This window comes from Marmota marmota, unplaced genomic scaffold, assembly GCF_001458135.2.
Source record: "Marmota marmota marmota unplaced genomic scaffold, marMar, whole genome shotgun sequence".
Classification (NCBI taxonomy): domain Eukaryota; kingdom Metazoa; phylum Chordata; class Mammalia; order Rodentia; family Sciuridae; genus Marmota; species Marmota marmota.
The window spans coordinates 15455941-15474194 of NW_026000164.1; the positions used below are offsets into that span (position 1 = coordinate 15455941).

Consider the following 18254-nt stretch of genomic DNA (forward strand, 5'->3'; position numbering starts at 1 on the left):
AAAAAAAAAAAAATATATATATATATATATATATATATATATATATATAATTCATTGCTGATCTACATGCCTTACTTCCCTAAGGCCCCAATTTAGAGAAAGATTTGCTACCAGATATGTATTTTTCTCTTTTCTAAATTGTTTGCTAATAAACCTAACCATAGTCGTCCACTGGTCTCACAGTTGTAACATTCCTTGAGTTTTGGTCTAGTCGGTCCTTTTAAGGTATAAACTCTAAAACGTGTATTTTAAGTGATAGGTTATTATTTCATTAGAATAAAACATAATACTAAAACTAGCACTGATTTAAATAATCTCTGAATAAATATACAGAGCCCTTCAAGCTTTATTTTAATAAAAAAATCTTTCAATTCTTGATCACCTTGAGTCCCATTCTGATAGCTGTGCTCACCTCTCCATCCAGTTTCTTTTTCCTTCTTTGGACAAAAAAAGTAATCATTTCTTTTTCCATGTAACTTACAACATTTAATAGGGAGGTCACAATTAGATCTTAATGTTTATTACCTGCATGATTTCTCTGTTGGATCCTAGACAAGCCTGAATTTTCCCTCTAACAGAAGAGAGCTCTTCCTCCATCCAGCTGTTCAGTGTTCTTTTGGAGTGTCTACTCGGTTACCAGAGTCACTAGACCCTGTATCTCCTTCCAAATCATTCTTCTAGCTTTTTAGCTTATTTCCAAACTGGCTTTTGATTTTAAGTGACCATATTCTTTATTCTCTTCCTCTTCACACTCTTTTAAATCAAAATAGAATTTTTAAACAGAAGGCATACTTTTGTTTTTGGAGTTGGTTGAGGAACAATCACTACATTGTTAAAAGTTGAATCAGTGAAGATTTTTACGTTTTAAGTTTTGCATCATTTAATTCACCCCCATTTAATTTTTTTTTTTTTTTTAGTTGTTGATAAGACATCCATTACACCCTTTATATGTGGTGCTGAGAATCGAACCTAGTGCCAGGCAAGTGCGCTACAACTGAGCCACAGCCCAGTCCTAATTGACCCCATTTTTAAGGTGATGCTCACCCTTTTAAAAACTACCTAACACTTGGGAACAAAAAAAAAGAGGTGGATAAATAAAATTTATCTAACACTTCTAAACAATATAACTAAAATTCATAAATGTGTTTTTTATATAGTTAATTATTTTCACTAAAACGTAAATCAGAATAAAATTCCAGGATGTCTGAAATAAGAATTATAATTTCTGATTTATATTTAATAATGTATTCATCTGATCTTCCTTCTCTTTCCTCCTGCCTTTTTTCTCAATAGGATTCAACATTGATTGCCAGAGATAGTCTTGACAGAACCAATTCTCAATCTGTTATAAATTCAACTATAATAACCATAGCTAAGGATGAATATTTAAATAAATGTATATTTTAAGTGATTTTTAAACAAAGAGCCCTTTAGCTGGTGAGCATGTAAGTCTTTGAATGCATCAGAGTCTTTTAAAATAATGTCCTCCACAGGAGTATCATCCTGTGTAGGACTGGACAGGATGTATTATTATAGGACTACTTGTGACATACATAATCAGTTTAATAATTACAGCTCTGTAGCATTAACATTAGAGTAGTTAATACTAGGACATTGTGATATTGTCCTGAGCTCAAGAGTCTCCATAGATACGGACTTTTAAGATTGAGACATCATTTGAAAATTGGAAGCAAAAGTTTTATTTATATTAGTATATGAATAAATAGAAGGAAGAAAAAGCAAAATAGTTTTTTTAAAATATTTTTTAGTGTTGATTTAGAATCACAGCAAAATTGAATGGCAAATATAGAAATTTCCCATATACTCCCTGCCCTCACACGTCCTCCTCCATTATCAACATCCTTCAAAGGAGTGCCACAGTTGAGCCACCTATATTAACATGCCTTTATCACCCATTGACCATGGTGGGCGTTAGGCTCTTGATGTGATACATTCTGTAGGTTTAGTTAAATGTATATGGGGCTGGGAATGTGGCTCAAGGTAGCGCACTCACCTGGCATGCCTGCGGCCCAGGTTCGATCCTCAGCATACAAACCAAGATGTTGTGTCTGCTGAAAACTAAAAAATAAATACTAAAAAAAATTCTCTCTCTCTCTCTTAAAAAAAAAAAAATGTATAATGACCTGTGTTTGTCATTATAGTATCATGCAGAATAGTTTTACCGCCCTGAAATCCTTTATGCCCTTCCTACTCATCTGTCTCACTTTCTCTCCTCTCTGATCCCTGGCAACAACTCATCTTTTTACTATCTCATAGTTTTACCTTTTCTAGGTCTTGTATTTGAAATCATATAGGATATAGTCTTTTTAGATTAACTTCTTTTACTTAGTAATATGCCTTTAAGTTTTCTACAGTCTTTTGTTTCTCTTAAATCACATATTTAAGTCAAATTTAGAAAAAAAAAATATTTTAAAAACCAGTCTTAAGACAAACCTGAAATAAATATCCCTTAGTTGGGTAACTTGTACAATGAGAAAGAATTCTTTTAAAGATATGATTGGTCTGATATATTGAAAATGTTTACCACTATACTCATTTAGTTTTAGTATAAAATAATGGGAAATTATAACCTTTTCTGAAATAATTATTTTCTGAAATTAAACAAACTATTTCTTTAAGGCCTAAAAATACTATCCAAACATGAAACTCATAATTGGGTTATGAAGCATTTATCAATTAAAATCATGTTTTGGAAAAAATGAACAATTTTAGTCTTCTTATTTAGGATTGTTGTGACTTTGATTTAAATAAAATAATTCTATGCTGATAGGACCCCTCCTTTTAGAAAAAGATGAAACATCTTCAATATTGAAATAAAAGTAAGCTATGTATAAAAACAGTGAAGAACTGGTTTGATGTTTTAAATAACTTCAATAATTTGGAAATTTTTTAATTTGGAAAATTATGAACATCAAAAATCTTAAGAATTTCAGTAGACATATAAGCATCAGGGGAATTGCTGCAAAGGCTCAAAATACTTTGACCTGAATGCAAGCCTGAAGAGAAATTTTTACCCCAACAAAAATATGCTGTTGGCAGTAAACAACCAAAAGATATCACTGACTTTCTTTAAAATGGCCAACCTCTAGTGACTCAGTAAAGAAAGAAAACAAGCACAACAGTGTGACTTTTAGGAAACTGTTGGAACTCCAGAGAAATTGGCCCAGAGTAGACATTCAATTAATATTTGTTGAATAAGAATTAGTGTTTGAGAGTGGGATGTTTCTGGAGTTCTGCAAAGCACAGATCTGCTTTGTGTTACAGCAGGACTTCTGGAAGCATTTGGAACTCATTTGCACATGAGTTATAACTTACCTCTGGATTCTGTTGTGGCCTTCTGTGTTAAGATTTCCTCCCCCACAACTCCTCACTGTGTGATTATTCCTTTTCTTCTTCTTCTTCTTTTTTTTTTTTTTTAACTTTTGAATTGGGAAAACTCACCTCTTAGCTTTTTTCAGGTGTTCTTCTCAATACCCCACCAGCCATCACCACCTTTAAAATTTTTTTATCTCATACCACTTTTCTTACCATCCTATTCCTATTTATATATAAAATGTTGACAAATTTTTAATGAAACACGTACACAAAATTCAGAAAGACCATAAAAAGAATCTGCTTTTTTAGAACTCTATGCATACTGCTGAGCTGTTTTAGGAGCTTGTTTGTAGGAAGTTCTTTGGGGCAACTTGTAATTGTTAACATTTTTCCCTGGTGTTTTAAGCCAAAGTCTTCTCATCTTTTCCCATTTGTACCTTTTGAGAGCAGTTTATCAAATATGTGAAGACAGTTACCATTCTCTGGTAACTTCCTGGATGTAGCTTAAACATCCATTCCACATGTAACATGACATCCAGTTTTCATGTAGTCTAGTACTCTTCTACACGTATTTTGGACTTGACAGTGTCTTTTCTTAAAACATGAAGCTCTAAGACTAGGATTGTAGCTTAGTAGTAGAGTATTTGCCTAGTATGTACGAAGCCATGAGTTCCATCCCCTGTACTACAAAAGTAAAGAAAAGGAGAAGCTCACACTTGAATAATCCACATACATTCAGCTAATCTTAATTTTTCATGAAAACTATTCTTATTACTACTATCTTTACATTTATAGAATTTTTTTAATAAAAGCATCTTGTGGGATGAGTATTATCTCCATTTATAAATGAGGAAACTGAGGCATAGTGGTTACCATTTGTGTTTGCCCAAGGTCAGATCATTGCTAATTTAGACATTGCACATCCATTTACATGGTCTTAATATTACCTTTTTAGGAGTTCTGTTACCCATGTTGTCATATCAGGTTTCATGAACCTATTAATAAAGCCCCTTGACCTTTTTCCTTATACACTAGTTAGCTTTCTTTTATCCTGCTCTGTCCTAATGCATTTTTAAAAATCTGAATGTATATATATATTCAACTTTATGTGATTGAATTTGACATGGTTAGAGTATATCTTATTTGTACATCCTCTTCCTATAAGTTTGTGTAATAAACGGACTGTTTAATTATAAAGCAAAAGATAAATATTATCGATAACACTATTAATAACATTTGTGTGAAGAATACAAGAATTTTAAGGTTAGGTAGTTTCCATTATTGATTTTATCATCTATAGAATTGTTTTTTTGTTTGCATATTTAAATGAACTTTGTGGGTTAAATATAATACAAAGCATGGAGTCAAACATAAACCATAAAATCATAGACACCTTTAGGTCAACACAGTACCTTTCAGTTCTGCGTAAAATCATTTAAATATTGTTACCCATGCTATACTTAACTATTTCATCCCAAAAGGAAATCTCAGAGAACTTAGCAGAAACTGTCGAATTCAAGATACATTATGCTGCTTCTGACATCCTGAGAAACTATCCAGAGAATAAATTACTTTGGTATGATTGGTTCTTTATGAAAATTCATTTCAGCTTTCATCAGTCACTCCTTTCCACTCTTTTAGGATTGATGTGTCAGTGGAATGGGAGTGGAGCTAGCTGCAAAGTCTGTAATTTGGGCAGACAGCAGAAGAGAAAAGAAAGTAAGCCACAGCATATAGGAGGACATTTCCAATGTTAAGCAGTCATCAGTAGAAGCTCCCTCCATGACCACCTGTTGAATTTCAAAATCAAGATTTATTTTAGGTGGAAGAGAGCTGGGGTTCTATCCAAAATGCTACCTGTTGTCCCCCCCCCCCCCAAAAAAAAAAAAGTGGAACAGTGGTTGATAAACCTGTCATATTTATTTCTGAAGACATTATCAAGTCCCTAATCTGTTTCAGAATCTTCTCAGGAACTAATTCTAAGCATGTGGCTTCTGTAGTCTGCCATTTCCTCTATTTCTGGGACTTCTCTTAACAATGATATTGTGATCTCATCTGTGAGTATTAATACTCTAGGACACAATCCATTTTGTACCTAGAAATGGTAAATACATTTTAATTGAGTAGATGCTCTTTTACCATTTTCATATCTTTCCTGACAATCTCTTCTTTGTGTTGCTTAATCTTTGCTATTGGTAAAAAGATCACACTCTTATAAAATTAGAAGGGAGTAAAATGAACACGAAACTACATTGCTCTGTCTTTTCTCATGGCTTAATATTATGTTATCAGGCTGAATAGTGGCCTTTCTTAATTTTCTCATAATTTCACACACAGCTTTTTCTTACCTTCAGCATTTTTTGTATGCCTCAGATCATTATGGATTCTGACCTTAAGCCACAAAGGACTATGATACTTTTACATACAGGTAGGATATATCTTCTTTAAGCTTTCTTTTAAAATCTCATTACATCAGATTCTACCTATACAACTGGCTCTCATTTTCTTATTAGTATTCTTTATTATTGTGTTGCCAGAATGATATGTTGTAACACCTTCTGTGGCCTGTGAACCACTATTCCCTGTAGCCAAGGGACCACCCCCACCTATCCTTTCTCTGATCTTTTTTTTTTTTTTGAAAGCTGTTTTATTTTAAAAAACAAAACAAAACAAAAAACCTGGAAGCAAGGGCTATTTGTTTAGGTAACTTGAATGTACCTACTGAGGTTCAGGTTCAACTACTATTTACCTAATCAAAGAGGACTTCAGAATCTCAGAATCTAGTTGGGAATAGGATGCCTGCCATCCAAGAACTCAAGTTCAGTTATTCTCATTCTTTGTGCCTGTCATATACTCCAAAGGTTTGCATTTTCTCAGACACTATCCAGTTGTTTGTTGATCAGAATGAAGTCCAATATTAAAGATTCCTTCCTTTCCACCTTGGAAAAGAGAGACAGATGGTCAGTAAGGAACATGTATCAGGTTTATTTTCTTACAGCAGATTTTGATCTCAGAAGCTGTTCATGTAGTTGACACCCTCCATGTATCTCAAATCCTGTTTTGATGACTGTTCTGGTGATTGGTGTGTCATCTCCTTGGTTGTACCTTTCTGTGGTCATCTTTAGATCACTCCACAGGGCTTTGGCCATAGCCATTGCTCAGTTTGGTGCTCATTTCTGTGTTTCCTTCCCCACTTCTCATTTTAGGCTTTGCAGATTTCTTAGGTAGATTGTCATTGTTTGGTCCTCTCCTTCATTTAGCTCTGTTGTTTACAACTTGTAGATCATCTGAACCAGTCTGTGTTGCTTCTGAGAATGTATTTTTGCATTAAATTTTTAAATTTAGTCTTTCCTTATTTTATATGACTTTTATTTACATATATCTTTACACCTGGACATCTCTCCTTTGATTCTGCTTCCTTAGATCCTTAATAAATCATCAAGATGTCTTCCAGCTCTCAGAGGATCTGATTCTCCTCCAAAATAGTTTATAGATTCTTGTAGGAACATTCTAGAAGAGAAAAATGTGCATTGTGCAAAAGACATCTGATTGTGTTTTAAAGTATTCCTTCTTTTTATGATTGGCTACCTGCACTGCCCTGTGTTCTACATGGAATGCTTTTTCTACTTCCATGTCAGCTTGTCTTCCTTAGGCCCCTGGTCAGTGGTGATCCTACATGCAGAATGGCAGGATTGGTCACTTCTGTATTTATGCCTTTTGTTCATTTTAGTGTAGTCTTTACTGTTTGTCACATTGTAGTTACTTAAACCTGTCTGCGGAGCCCCTTAATTGGCTTATGAGTCCTGCTAGGACAATGACTAGTTGGTACAAATGTTTTGGAGTTCGCTGATTTTAACTACTGACTTCCATTCTTTTTAACTGTATATAATCTTTGGCAAATTCTTTAAACAACCAGAGTTTACTCGGCTGTCTCATTTGTAAAATGAAGCCACTTCTTAACCCTTATTGGAAAGTAATCAAGTACAAAAAGTGCAGATAAGTGAATGAATAGTGTGCAGAATAGAAAGTGAGTAAAATATATCTTGTACACCTTGGTTATTGCCCTGTACATAGTATTAGAATACTTTTTTTAAAAAAAATTCATTGTCGGATACAGTGGCACATACCTATAATCCCAGAGACTTGGGAGACTGAGGCAGGAGGATTGCAAGTTTGAGGCGAGCCTCAGCAATACAACAAGACCCCATCTCAAAATAAAATTTTAGAAAGGGCTGGAGATGAAGCTCAGTGGTAGAGCACTTACATAGCATGCATGAGGTAAGGGTACCAGGGGGAAAATCCTTATTAAAACAACAATAATCCACTGGATTTTTTTAAAAGTATAGACACTTGGGTTTTGGCATCTGAAACATTTAAGAACATCATCATAGTGTTTCTCATTTCCCTCAGTTTACATGTACAGAGGCCTCTTGAACCCCAAAACTTCCTCCTGATTTCAGAAAGATTTTTGGAAAGAACCATTTGTTCATAGCATCATACAGATAAGAACTAAACAGACTTTGTTGGGAAAAGTCACTTTCCAGCTCTTCTCAAGTCAAACCTTCCAGTCTGCATCTTAAAGAATGTAAAATATCTTAAGACACTGAGCTACATGCCAACTGAGTGTTGTTCAGTTCGTAAGTGCTGTCATGTGGAATGATCTGAGTGGAAGAAAAAAGGCAGACTTTTGGAAGAGAGTGAAAATTGAGAAGATCAGGAAGGCGTTCTAGTCAAGGAGAATGACAGGAAGTAAAGTCCAGATAGCATAAATCATATTTAGCTGATCCAGATTTTTGACTTTTTTTTGCTATTACTTTGTCCTTTATATCTGCTCAGATCCATCTTCTTTTGAGTTTTTAAAGATTTTCACTTTGTCTAAACTTTGCTTTCGTACCTATTAGGCTTTAAGATTTTATCTATGCCCCAGCAACTCAACTCTACAGTCTTGCCTTTATTTAATAAACGTAACCCTAGAAATTTGGTAGACATTTTAGGGAGCTTATACTTTCTTGCAATAAGTAGTATGGAGATGGACTTTAATCTAAAACTGGTAGTAAATAATATATAATAGAGTGAGGTGGACTGGGGGAGGCAGGGAGTGTAGGGACTGAGATAGGCTGTTCCCTGTGCCCTGCTGCAATTGCAAGAAGTAGGAGCATCTGATTTTGAACTGTAAAGGACAACAGTGAACCGGGGAAGATAAAATAAAGACAATCAGGTTGTATATTGAGACTTTATGTAGTAACCATTAGATATGGCTTAAAAACTGAAGTACAGACTGAACTTTAGGAAAATTTTGTGACTGGGACTCCTCCCAGTTACACCTTCCAATTGGGGTGTGTCTGACCACTCTCACAGAGCAGTTTAACCTGAAATGTGAGGTCTCTGGCCATAGGTACTACAGGATATAATGGAAACCTAAGGATTCAGACTTAGTATATGAGCCAGCTGTCCTACACAAACATAAAAACTGGAGACATTGTTGATTTGTGAATTCATTGGCATCAAGGTGGTTTAGTTAATGAAAGACCTGGCGGGGAGAGGGGTACCAAAAAGAAGATGGAGGCAAAAATACCAAGAAGGCTTCCAATATTATATATAGTTACAATGCACCAATTAAAATACCAAGAATGCTTAATATTCAAATCTCGTGGTAGAAAAATGTACTAGTAGAAAATAATACCTGGAATAGCCTTTGGCTTTAGGGCTTTTCTGCAGTGTGTTTTTATCTCTTTGTGTTGTCATTTTACAGAGATCTTCTGTCTTCACCCTCTTAGCAGCGGATATTTTTTCTCAAATGGAATTTTCTATGATACCCTAATGTGTGAAATGGATGGAATCGGGGTGAGATGGATGCTTTGTCCTAGCGTCTTGCCCTCTCAACTTCCTCCATTGTTTCCGGTAAAGATTTTATGTAAACCAAAAAAGCTCATTGGCTTGTGGCCAGTGACAGCTTTTGGTAAAGAGCAGGTTTATCTACATTTTGCTGTCTGTAGTTTTGCATTTTGTAATAATTAAGATGCAGCAGTTAATCTGAGAAACAGAAAGTAAAGAAACATTCTGTATGTGCACTTGCCTGAATCACTGTCTTTTCCTGTTTTATGATGTTCTCTTAAAGGTCTGATGTCTGAACACAGCCTAATTTTATCTTGTGCTGTAGTCATTGCTTATAATGTCTTTCCCTCTATTTCCTGTAAGTAGTTGGTCTAGTCCAGTGTTAAGTAGAAATACCAAAAATAGTTTCAACCTGGTGCGAGATTTTCAGATTCAGGGAGCCTGTGTAGTAACCAAAATTGACTCCTTGAATGCTGCTGTGCTTCGACCACCGGGAAGTTTCCATATATGTACTCAACCAGACTCTTGTTTTACTGGACTTTTTCGGTATTTGTTAGTGATGTACATCTCTGGATATTTCTTTTGTTGCTTGGTCTGCACTTGCTGACCTTTACATGTACTGTCATTGGGACAGCTTCAAGCTTCTTGAGAACAAAGGTGATGGTTTAAATGCTTTTGCACTCCTTCCACACTGGAGGCACTCAGTCAAGAATTGCTTTGCCTTTTAGCTTGGCAGTCTTCACACATATGTTTTATACAGATTTTCTATTATTGTTGCTTAAGAACTAGATTTGTCAATGTGGTCAATGTATAAGGATTTACCTATTAACGGTTAGGTGTTAGGCCACCAACAAGCTAGCAAATTTTTTCATACATATATATACACATATATACATATATATATTAGTTGTAGTTGGATGCAATACCTTTATTTTATTTATTTATTTTTACGTGGTGCTGAGGATCGAGCCCAGGGCCTCGCACATGCTAGGCGAGCGCTCTACTGCTGAGCCACAACCCCAGCCCCAAGCCGTCAAATTTTTAACCATAATATTCTCTAAACCAAGGAAACTGGTCATTTACTTCTCACACAAGAGAATAAGAGTGGTTGTGTAGCATCCTGAAAGTACTTTAAGTGGCATGTCTTTTGAGTTCTACGCCCAAAAGAAAAATATTATAATTTGACCCCCCTCTACCATCCTGGTTTTTAAAACTGAAAATAGTGTTTTACTGTACCTGTCGATATAACATAAAAATAATTTTTAACATCATAAAACATTGAACCTTATTAGCAATAAACAGTCCTTCCCCCAATGTAGTGTTCTAATTAAATGCTTTAAATAAAATTAGTATCATTTTTAATATAAAATGTGTTCAGTAGTTGATTTTCATTGTACTTTGCTTGGTCTTCTCAAACTTTCCTTATGGAAAATTTAAAGTATTTCCTACATCTTAATTTGTCTTTGCAGTGTCTTGGTGATGAGTTTATTAATTAGGTTGACTACACAGTACCTCTGAGAATGATGGATGTTATCCTCAAGTTCCTAAGAAGAGACTTTTGCACAGGGCCAATTCCTGGCAAATAAGAAATCCCCTGTCTTGGCTTATTGGAAAGGTTACCATCTGTTCAGGGTTGACCACTAGAGATGCATTTGTTGTTAGACATCAAGTAATGAATGTGCTTCAAATTGCTTATTCTTCTCTTATTTCATTTAATCCTTATGAGAGAGTAAGGCAGATGTTATTCCTACTTAATGAAGTAGGGTCCTGGAATGGTAGAAGACTAAGTAGAACACATGTCCAAGGTTATGTTGACAGTCAGTTGTAGAGCTGCCTTGTGCAACCCATCTGCAATGTACAGCCTGCAGATGGGTTTTCTGCATTAGACCTACTGATTTGCATATTTTGAATTCCCAGTGTGAGTTCTCATATAAATAAAGGGAAATGAACTTAAATCAGGTTGACTCATTGGTCAGAGTCATACTTTTTGAAGGGGAAATATGTACTCAGTTGGAATTATGTAGAGCCCTACAAACAAAGCAACCAACTTCCCTTGTGTTGATCGTGGTTCTCTGCTGGGAGAGATTTTGCCATCCACCCTACCAGTTCACCCCCTACACAGCCCAAACATTTGCAGTGTCATTTGCAATAATTTTGGTTGTCAAACTGGGGGCTCTATGTTCCTAGCATCTTGTGGTAGAGATCCACAGTGCTGCTAAACACCCCACAATGCATAGGACAGACCCCCCACAACAAAGAATAATGTCCAAAATAATCAGTAGTGTTGGACATTGCTAAACCCTGCTGTGGGGCTGAGGGTGTAGCTTGGTGGTAGAGCATTTGCCTAAAGTGTGAGGCCCTGGGTTCCATCCCCAGCACTGCAAAACAAACTGCTATATATACTTAAAGGAATGCAATTACTAGAAGGCCACAGCCAAAACAGAGGCAGGGGGTACAGGGAGGGTAAAGGGACAATTTCAAGTGCAACTGGATTGGGGTAAGCTGTTTTGATGAGGTTAGGTTTTAACAGATTGCCTCTCTCTTACCCTTTCTTTATGCCAACACTTGCCTAACTACAGTGGAGAAAACAATGAAGTTAACCTATTTTCTTCTAAGCTACTTGGAATCTGATCCCATTCCAAGAGGTAAAGAAGACAGTCCATTTCCCTGTCTCACTTTTGCTTCACTATAAAGCACACACTCAGTGTTCTCAGGATTCCAAAATGCCTTCATATGTGTTTTGGGTTGTTGTTGTTGTTCTTGTTTTATTTTGTTTTGTTGCTCAAGATTATTAAAAATTATAAACTAGCTAAATTATTTCCCAAAGTAGCATAAAATCCTAGTATATCTGGAAGGATCTAAGTTCTTCACTATTTCCTCATCATGTGATCTTATTTATGCCTCATGAATTTCGCTAGCTAACATCCTAACATTTTATTAGTCTGAAATCGGAGAAACAAATATCCTTTGTTCAAAAAAGAAAGACTTTATATTTTTAGAGTAGTCTTAGTTTCAGAGCAAAACCAAGCATGAAGTAGCGAGTTCTCACAGACCCCTTACTTCATTGTCTTTTGACTTTAGGCTAAAAGTCATTTTAAATACATTTTACACACATACCAGTGTTATTCTGCTAATGCAGAATTAAGTGTCCTTTAATTTCATGTTTCACTAAATGGGAAGCAAAAGGAAAGAGCAGATTGGTCTGAGTGAGTTACAGGGTCTTCTCCCCTGCTCAGTAGAAGAGAGGAGCCCCTCATTTGCATAGACTTCTCAATGGCCTTAGCTACCTATCTTGCAGAAAATTTCCCATATGGTTCTACAACATCTTTTTTATTCAGAGAAATTTTATTTCCCTCCAAGGAAGTGCTTTTGGTGAGAGTTTGGTTATGTTGAGTTTATTCAGCCTGTCAGTTTGACTGCTTTTAAAGGTCAGAATGTACCAGACACCAAACCTTCCTGTAATTGAAGGTATTCTAGGATTCTGTTATCAGTGTGATCTTATTTATGCCTCATTCAGTTAGGGAACTAGGGTTGTTTCCTTGATTAGAATGTCCCCATCCCATCCTCCCTGGCTGCAGAGTCTAGTCTGTTCTTTCAGGAACAGTGTTTCTCAGTCCTGCTAATCATGGCCAATGGACAGACCTATAAAGCTTCTATGTTTCTTTTTTTTTTTTGCCTCCTTTTAATCTCATATCTCACTGACCCCTGGGTTTTTCCTTAAATATTTGACCCATTTAAAACAACAACAACAACAACAACAACAACAACTAATAGTCTATACAAAACGGATAAAAAGAGTGCTTGGTATATTTTGTTTTTATTTTAATACAACCCCAAGGTTCAAGTTCTCAATGATGAGTTCTGTGAACTGGGCAAATTATTCTTGAGTCTGTTCCTTTATCTATGAAATGCAGATATTCCTCCTCGTTTGCCTACCTCACAGGGTTGTTGTGAGGGTCAAATGAAATAATGATTAATTATGAGAGTGCCTTGTAAATTAGATGACACAATGCAAATGTAAAATAATATGTAGCTATGAGAAGGATAATTGTAAAAAGAAAGTTATTTTGAGGAATTGATTTTTCCTTCTATTGTTTGTATAGTGTACAGTAGTTTATCTTCATCTTAGTCAAAGTCAGAGATGATTCTATTTGATTTAGTTGTACTTTTTATTAATAAGGTGAAAGTAAATGCTTCACTTGATGAAACTTGATAAAACTTGGCGCAGACCAGTGATTGGTGCAAAGCAATTACAAAAAGAAAATTCCAAATTCCTTAATGGCATAGACTGTCCCTGATAGAATATCATCCTCATCCTCCTCATGTTCCTCCTCCTCCTCATTCTCAATGTTGACTTAATTCTGTAGAACTAGAAATATTTTTCTATGCTTTTTTTTCTAGTTGGTAATTTGATTCACATTTCTATTTTCAGTAAAAACAATTATTGTAAGTAGTTATTAGAGTCTACCCAGTACCACCACCAGTTAGTCATACTGTGTGGATTCTGAATGGTAGTGCATCAACTGAGCTTAGTCAATATTTATAAAAAGCCTTTTTATTGTTAGTGTCTTATGTTTGACATTATTCATAAATAGGCCCTGGAAACTGTAGGACTCCAGAACTTAGCTTTTGAATAATTGGTAGAGATGTTCTAGTAGAGTAGCAAACTGTTGGAAATTATTCCATCCAAGAGGTGTCCCAGTCCTTGCCTCCTTGGTCTTTGTGATTAACAGAAAAATCCCCCTTTCAAATTCAAAAGCCTGTTCATTACTGCTTTGTCCTCTGAAATGCATTGCCAGTTTTATAATCAGGAAGAACTTAATTATTATTCTTTTTATATTGGCTTATGTTTATTCTTCATACAATGATTTCTCTTTTCCCTTTAATGGACCCCAAAATAAGCTCCTATATTGAACTTTGCAGACTTGATTTTTTTATAGTGTACATCAGCTCAGCTGGCTAAATGCCTTACTAACTGAATTTTCATAATATAACTGGAACTAGATTGTGTTCTGGAGCATTGAGTCTTGGAACTGGATTTGCCCACACATAGTGGTGAAGAGGCTAGAGAGACAAGAAGCTCCCTCTCCAGATCCTTGAGCAGGTTTCCCCTCCCTTAACTTCAGGGGCTCTGAGCTCACAAGCAAATTCCTAACCCAGTTTATTTTGCTAGAACAGCCCATTTTAAATGCTCAATAAAGAAAGAATAACTCTTCTCCCGTTTAACCACTAAAGAACAACATATGTTTCTAACGTCAGCTTTTATTTTTTTTTTTATCTTTCATTTTTTTGTTGGTAAATCTCCCAGACAACAGCAGTTCTGTAGAGAGTTTAAATATGAAGGAATGGCAGGACGGGCTAAGGGCACTTCTACCCAACATTAACATCAACTTTGGTGGACTGCCCAATTCTTCTTCCCCCTCCAACGCCAACCACAGTGCACCAACGTCCAACACTGCCACCACCGACAGCGTGAGTTGGGACAGCCCTGGCAGCTGGACAGACCCAGCCATCATCACAGGTAACTCCCTCATCCCCTTCAGCTCCACTCACAGCCTACATTTGGTTTTTAGCACAGATTAGATCAAAGCAGAGGTCTCTTGGACGTGCATTCCTTTCCACAAAGCCCCAAGTGAGGGGTGGCCTGTTTGATTCTCAGGGCTGTGCAGTCTGTGCAGCTGTCGGCCTCGTTGTGTAGTAAGGCGTTTGGTGCCTCTGGTTGCTCCTTTTGGTCTAAGTAGGTGTTCACGTCTGGCAGCATGTGTGTATTTTATAGGCCTCAAAGTACAAAAGAATCTGAGCCGTCTTAAAAGAAACATACTCCACTTTTTAAAAATAAAGCTCTCTATTATAAGGCTATCTTGTTTATGTATCCCTCTTAGAGAAAGACAAGCACAGTGGGAAAAATATAGTCATTCAATTTGGGGGGAATAGGTTTTTTGTTTGTTTGGGTTTTTTTTTTTTTTTTTTTTGCAGTTCTGTCTCTGACAATGGGGGACTAAGTCGCTAGTTGAAGAGGGGCATGGGTTTGTGTGACAGTAAATCTTAGTAATTGCTGGATTCGGGGAATAAATGGAACATAATGAGGTTTTAAAGGTTTTATTTGGAAGAAACTTCAAATTATAATTTCTTTGCATTTCTTCTTGGATAAGCTAATCACTTTTGTCTTTTCAATTTGGTGAACTACGTATTCTTCCTCTACAGACTCACCATTTTCCCTCCTGTTTTCTGTTCTCTCTTTAGGTATTCCAGCATCTTCAGGAAACAGTTTAGACTCTCTTCAAGACGACAATCCTCCACACTGGCTAAAATCCCTTCAGGCCCTCACAGAAATGGACGGCCCCAGCGCTGCTCCGTCGCAGACCCACCACAGCGCCCCCTTCAGCACACAGATCCCCTTGCACAGAGCCAGTTGGAGTCCCTACCCTCCTCCTTCAAATCCTTCCAGCTTCCACTCCCCACCCCCCGGCTTTCAGACGGCCTTCAGACCCCCCAGCAAAACTCCTGCAGATCTACTACAGAGTTCAACACTGGACCGCCACTAGGCAAAGAGGAGAAACATTAGAAAATGCAGGATTTGTCCCACCCTGTTTTCTCCCTCTCAGCCCACCCACAGCTCCCTCTCATCTCTTATGTTCTGAAGAATCCAGTTCCTGATCAATTTTTTTCTCCCTACCCCCAGATGCAGTGCGATCACAGGGTCATTACCATCTTTTTTTTAATTGTAAAAGTTTCTGTTGATTCAGCATTTGAGTGACACTGTTGAATGTTTAAAAAAAAATGCCTTTTTAGGAGAGGGGAAAAAAAAGAAATCAAAGGGCAGTCTCGATACTTAGAAAATTACTGTTTGTCTGTTGCGCATAATAATGACATAATCTGCTTAGCAGAAAATGACGATTAATCTATAGGAAAGGTCAAGGAAATGCATTATCAACTGCAGAAGTTTGAAAACCAGGTTAAATTAAATGAGATTGCTAGATGCATGGGGGAAAGCAGTGATCCTGGCATCCATCTTGTATTCAGCTTATCACTATTGCAGGAAAAATGCTTTTAATTTAATTTTTAATTCTTTTGTTGAGTTGATGGGGAGGACTTGATTATGTCGTTAAGCAAAAGAATTTATTGGAAGTCGATGGAAAGACAAATTGATCTGAAGTAGTAACTGGCCTATTGCTAAAGAGCATAAGGAGGGGAGAAGTGATTTTTTTTTTTAAAGGAGAAAACAAATTTTGGCTTTAGATTTAAAGTAAATTCAAATGTTTTAAAGAAAAAAAGTATTCACAGATTTAATACCTATACATATTATAAGAGCTGAAATATAAGTGATTTCTTCAGTCTTTCTCCTCTGTCAGAATCTTTTTTTCTTTGACCTTCAATCCACCTGATGAGGGCACTCTGAGATAGCACTGCTCTGGGGCCACACGATCACCAACAGGAGCAAATCTCTGACCTCCTTGCCTGCAGCTTTTACGTAACCCTATAGTTTCTGGACGTTCGTGCAGTGTTGAAAAGACAGGAGAAAAGCAAACAGAAACCTGGTTATAACCTGATGCTAAAACTAAAAACAAGGAAATGTACCTCTTTCTTCAGAATTAAAACTAAAATCTTAAATAAAACAAAAAACTTGATGATGACCCTTGGGTTGTTCTTGCTTCTGTTTTTCCATTTTTATTTCATGTGAGTTTGAAACATTTTGTGACAAGTGCCATTTGATGTTTTCATTTGATTTACATCTTCAGCAATAGAGAGGATGGTTTAGAAGAAGAAATTAGGAAAACAAAACCAAACCATTGATTATAATTTTTGAAGATCAGTTTATGTTGTCCACAGAGCTCTTCTTCCACTGGCTCTCAGGAAAACAAGACCTGAAAGCCAGTGGAAGAAGATACATGTTTTTGGTTTGGCTTTTTTGTTGTTGTTGGGTTTTTTTGTTTGTTTGCTTGTTTTTTGGTACTAGAGATTGAACCTGGGAGCCATCCCCAGCCCTTTTAATTTTTTATTTAAGAGACAGGGTCTCACCAAGATGCTTAGAGACTCCCTGAGTTGCTGAGGCTGGCCTTGAATTTGTGATTCTCCTACTTCAACCTCCCCAGTTGCTGGGATTACAGGTATGTGCCATGGTGCCCAGCCCACAGATACATCTTTTAATGGTAGACCATTTTAGGGAGTGCCTCCTGATGGAGAAGTGATCACATTACTGATCAAAGGAGGGTAGAGGATAGAAATTAAATTTCCCCTTCTAGAACACTAGCAGTCTATATGGTGTCTGTCTTATTTGGAACTGCTCTCAGAAGTTACCATTTTATTACACATGTCCATGAAGAGGAACTTTGTAGGGTGAATTACCTAGATCTAAATTCTATTACTGTGCTTTCAGATTGATTTTCTTAATTTTTTAAAAAAACTAAGGTATTTCCACAGGGATTCTTTCCCTTGGTGGTAACTCAGATGATTTGCGAAAGAACATATACATGGGCCCACATATTCAAAGTACACCTGAGAGGAATTGGCCATTCTACAGACTTGTTCTGCTTGGTTCGTCTCCAAGGGAAATAGTGTATTTGGCAAGTATTAGACTGCCAGGCACAGTGGCGCATGCCTGAATCCCAGTGGCTCTGGATGCTGAGGCAAGAGGATCACAAATTCAAAGCCAGCCTCAGCAATTTAGCGAAGCCCTAAGCAACTTAGTACAATAAAAAACGGCTTAGTGGTTAAGATTTTCTCATTCTTTAGTTTGTACTATTGTTTTTAAGAAAGTTTTTGAGATATCATTCTCAAATAAATGTTGCTACAAATAGATGTTGACCAAGAGGGTAGCAAAATGTTTGTAAAATTAATCAAAGGTGTTTCTGTGATCAGAGAGGAAGGGACTGGTAATCACAGACTCTCTGTGCCCTATGAACTTGGCCTTGGTCTTTTGAACCATCACATTGTGATGGACCAACACATGAATAATATTCAGGAAGCAATATCTTGGTATTAAGGTTTTTTTTTTTTTTTTTTTTTTTGTGTGTGTGTGGGGAGAGAGGTGTGCTGGTAGGGGATGGGTCCTGAGACAGGTGTGTCAATGAAAAGTTGTTTTT

At 36.5% G+C, this 18254-nt stretch overlaps 1 protein-coding gene across 5 annotated transcripts in view; it reads left to right on the top strand.

Moving 5' to 3' along the window:
- The window catches only part of Cnot4 (CCR4-NOT transcription complex subunit 4), a 121638-nt gene extending 104833 nt beyond the window's left edge, over positions 1-16805 (top strand). For 3 of the 5 annotated variants that reach the window (XM_015493802.2, XM_048786905.1, XM_015493801.2), the window contains 2 exons: positions 14480-14692; positions 15415-16805. In XM_015493802.2, the coding sequence (XP_015349288.1) occupies positions 14480-14692; positions 15415-15716 (515 nt within the window). In that variant the 3' untranslated portion in view covers positions 15717-16805. The remainder of the gene's footprint in view (positions 1-14479; positions 14693-15414) is intronic. The other 2 variants (XM_015493803.2, XM_015493804.2) reach the window with 1 other exon arrangement.
- Positions 16806-18254: the final 1449 nt, after the last annotated feature.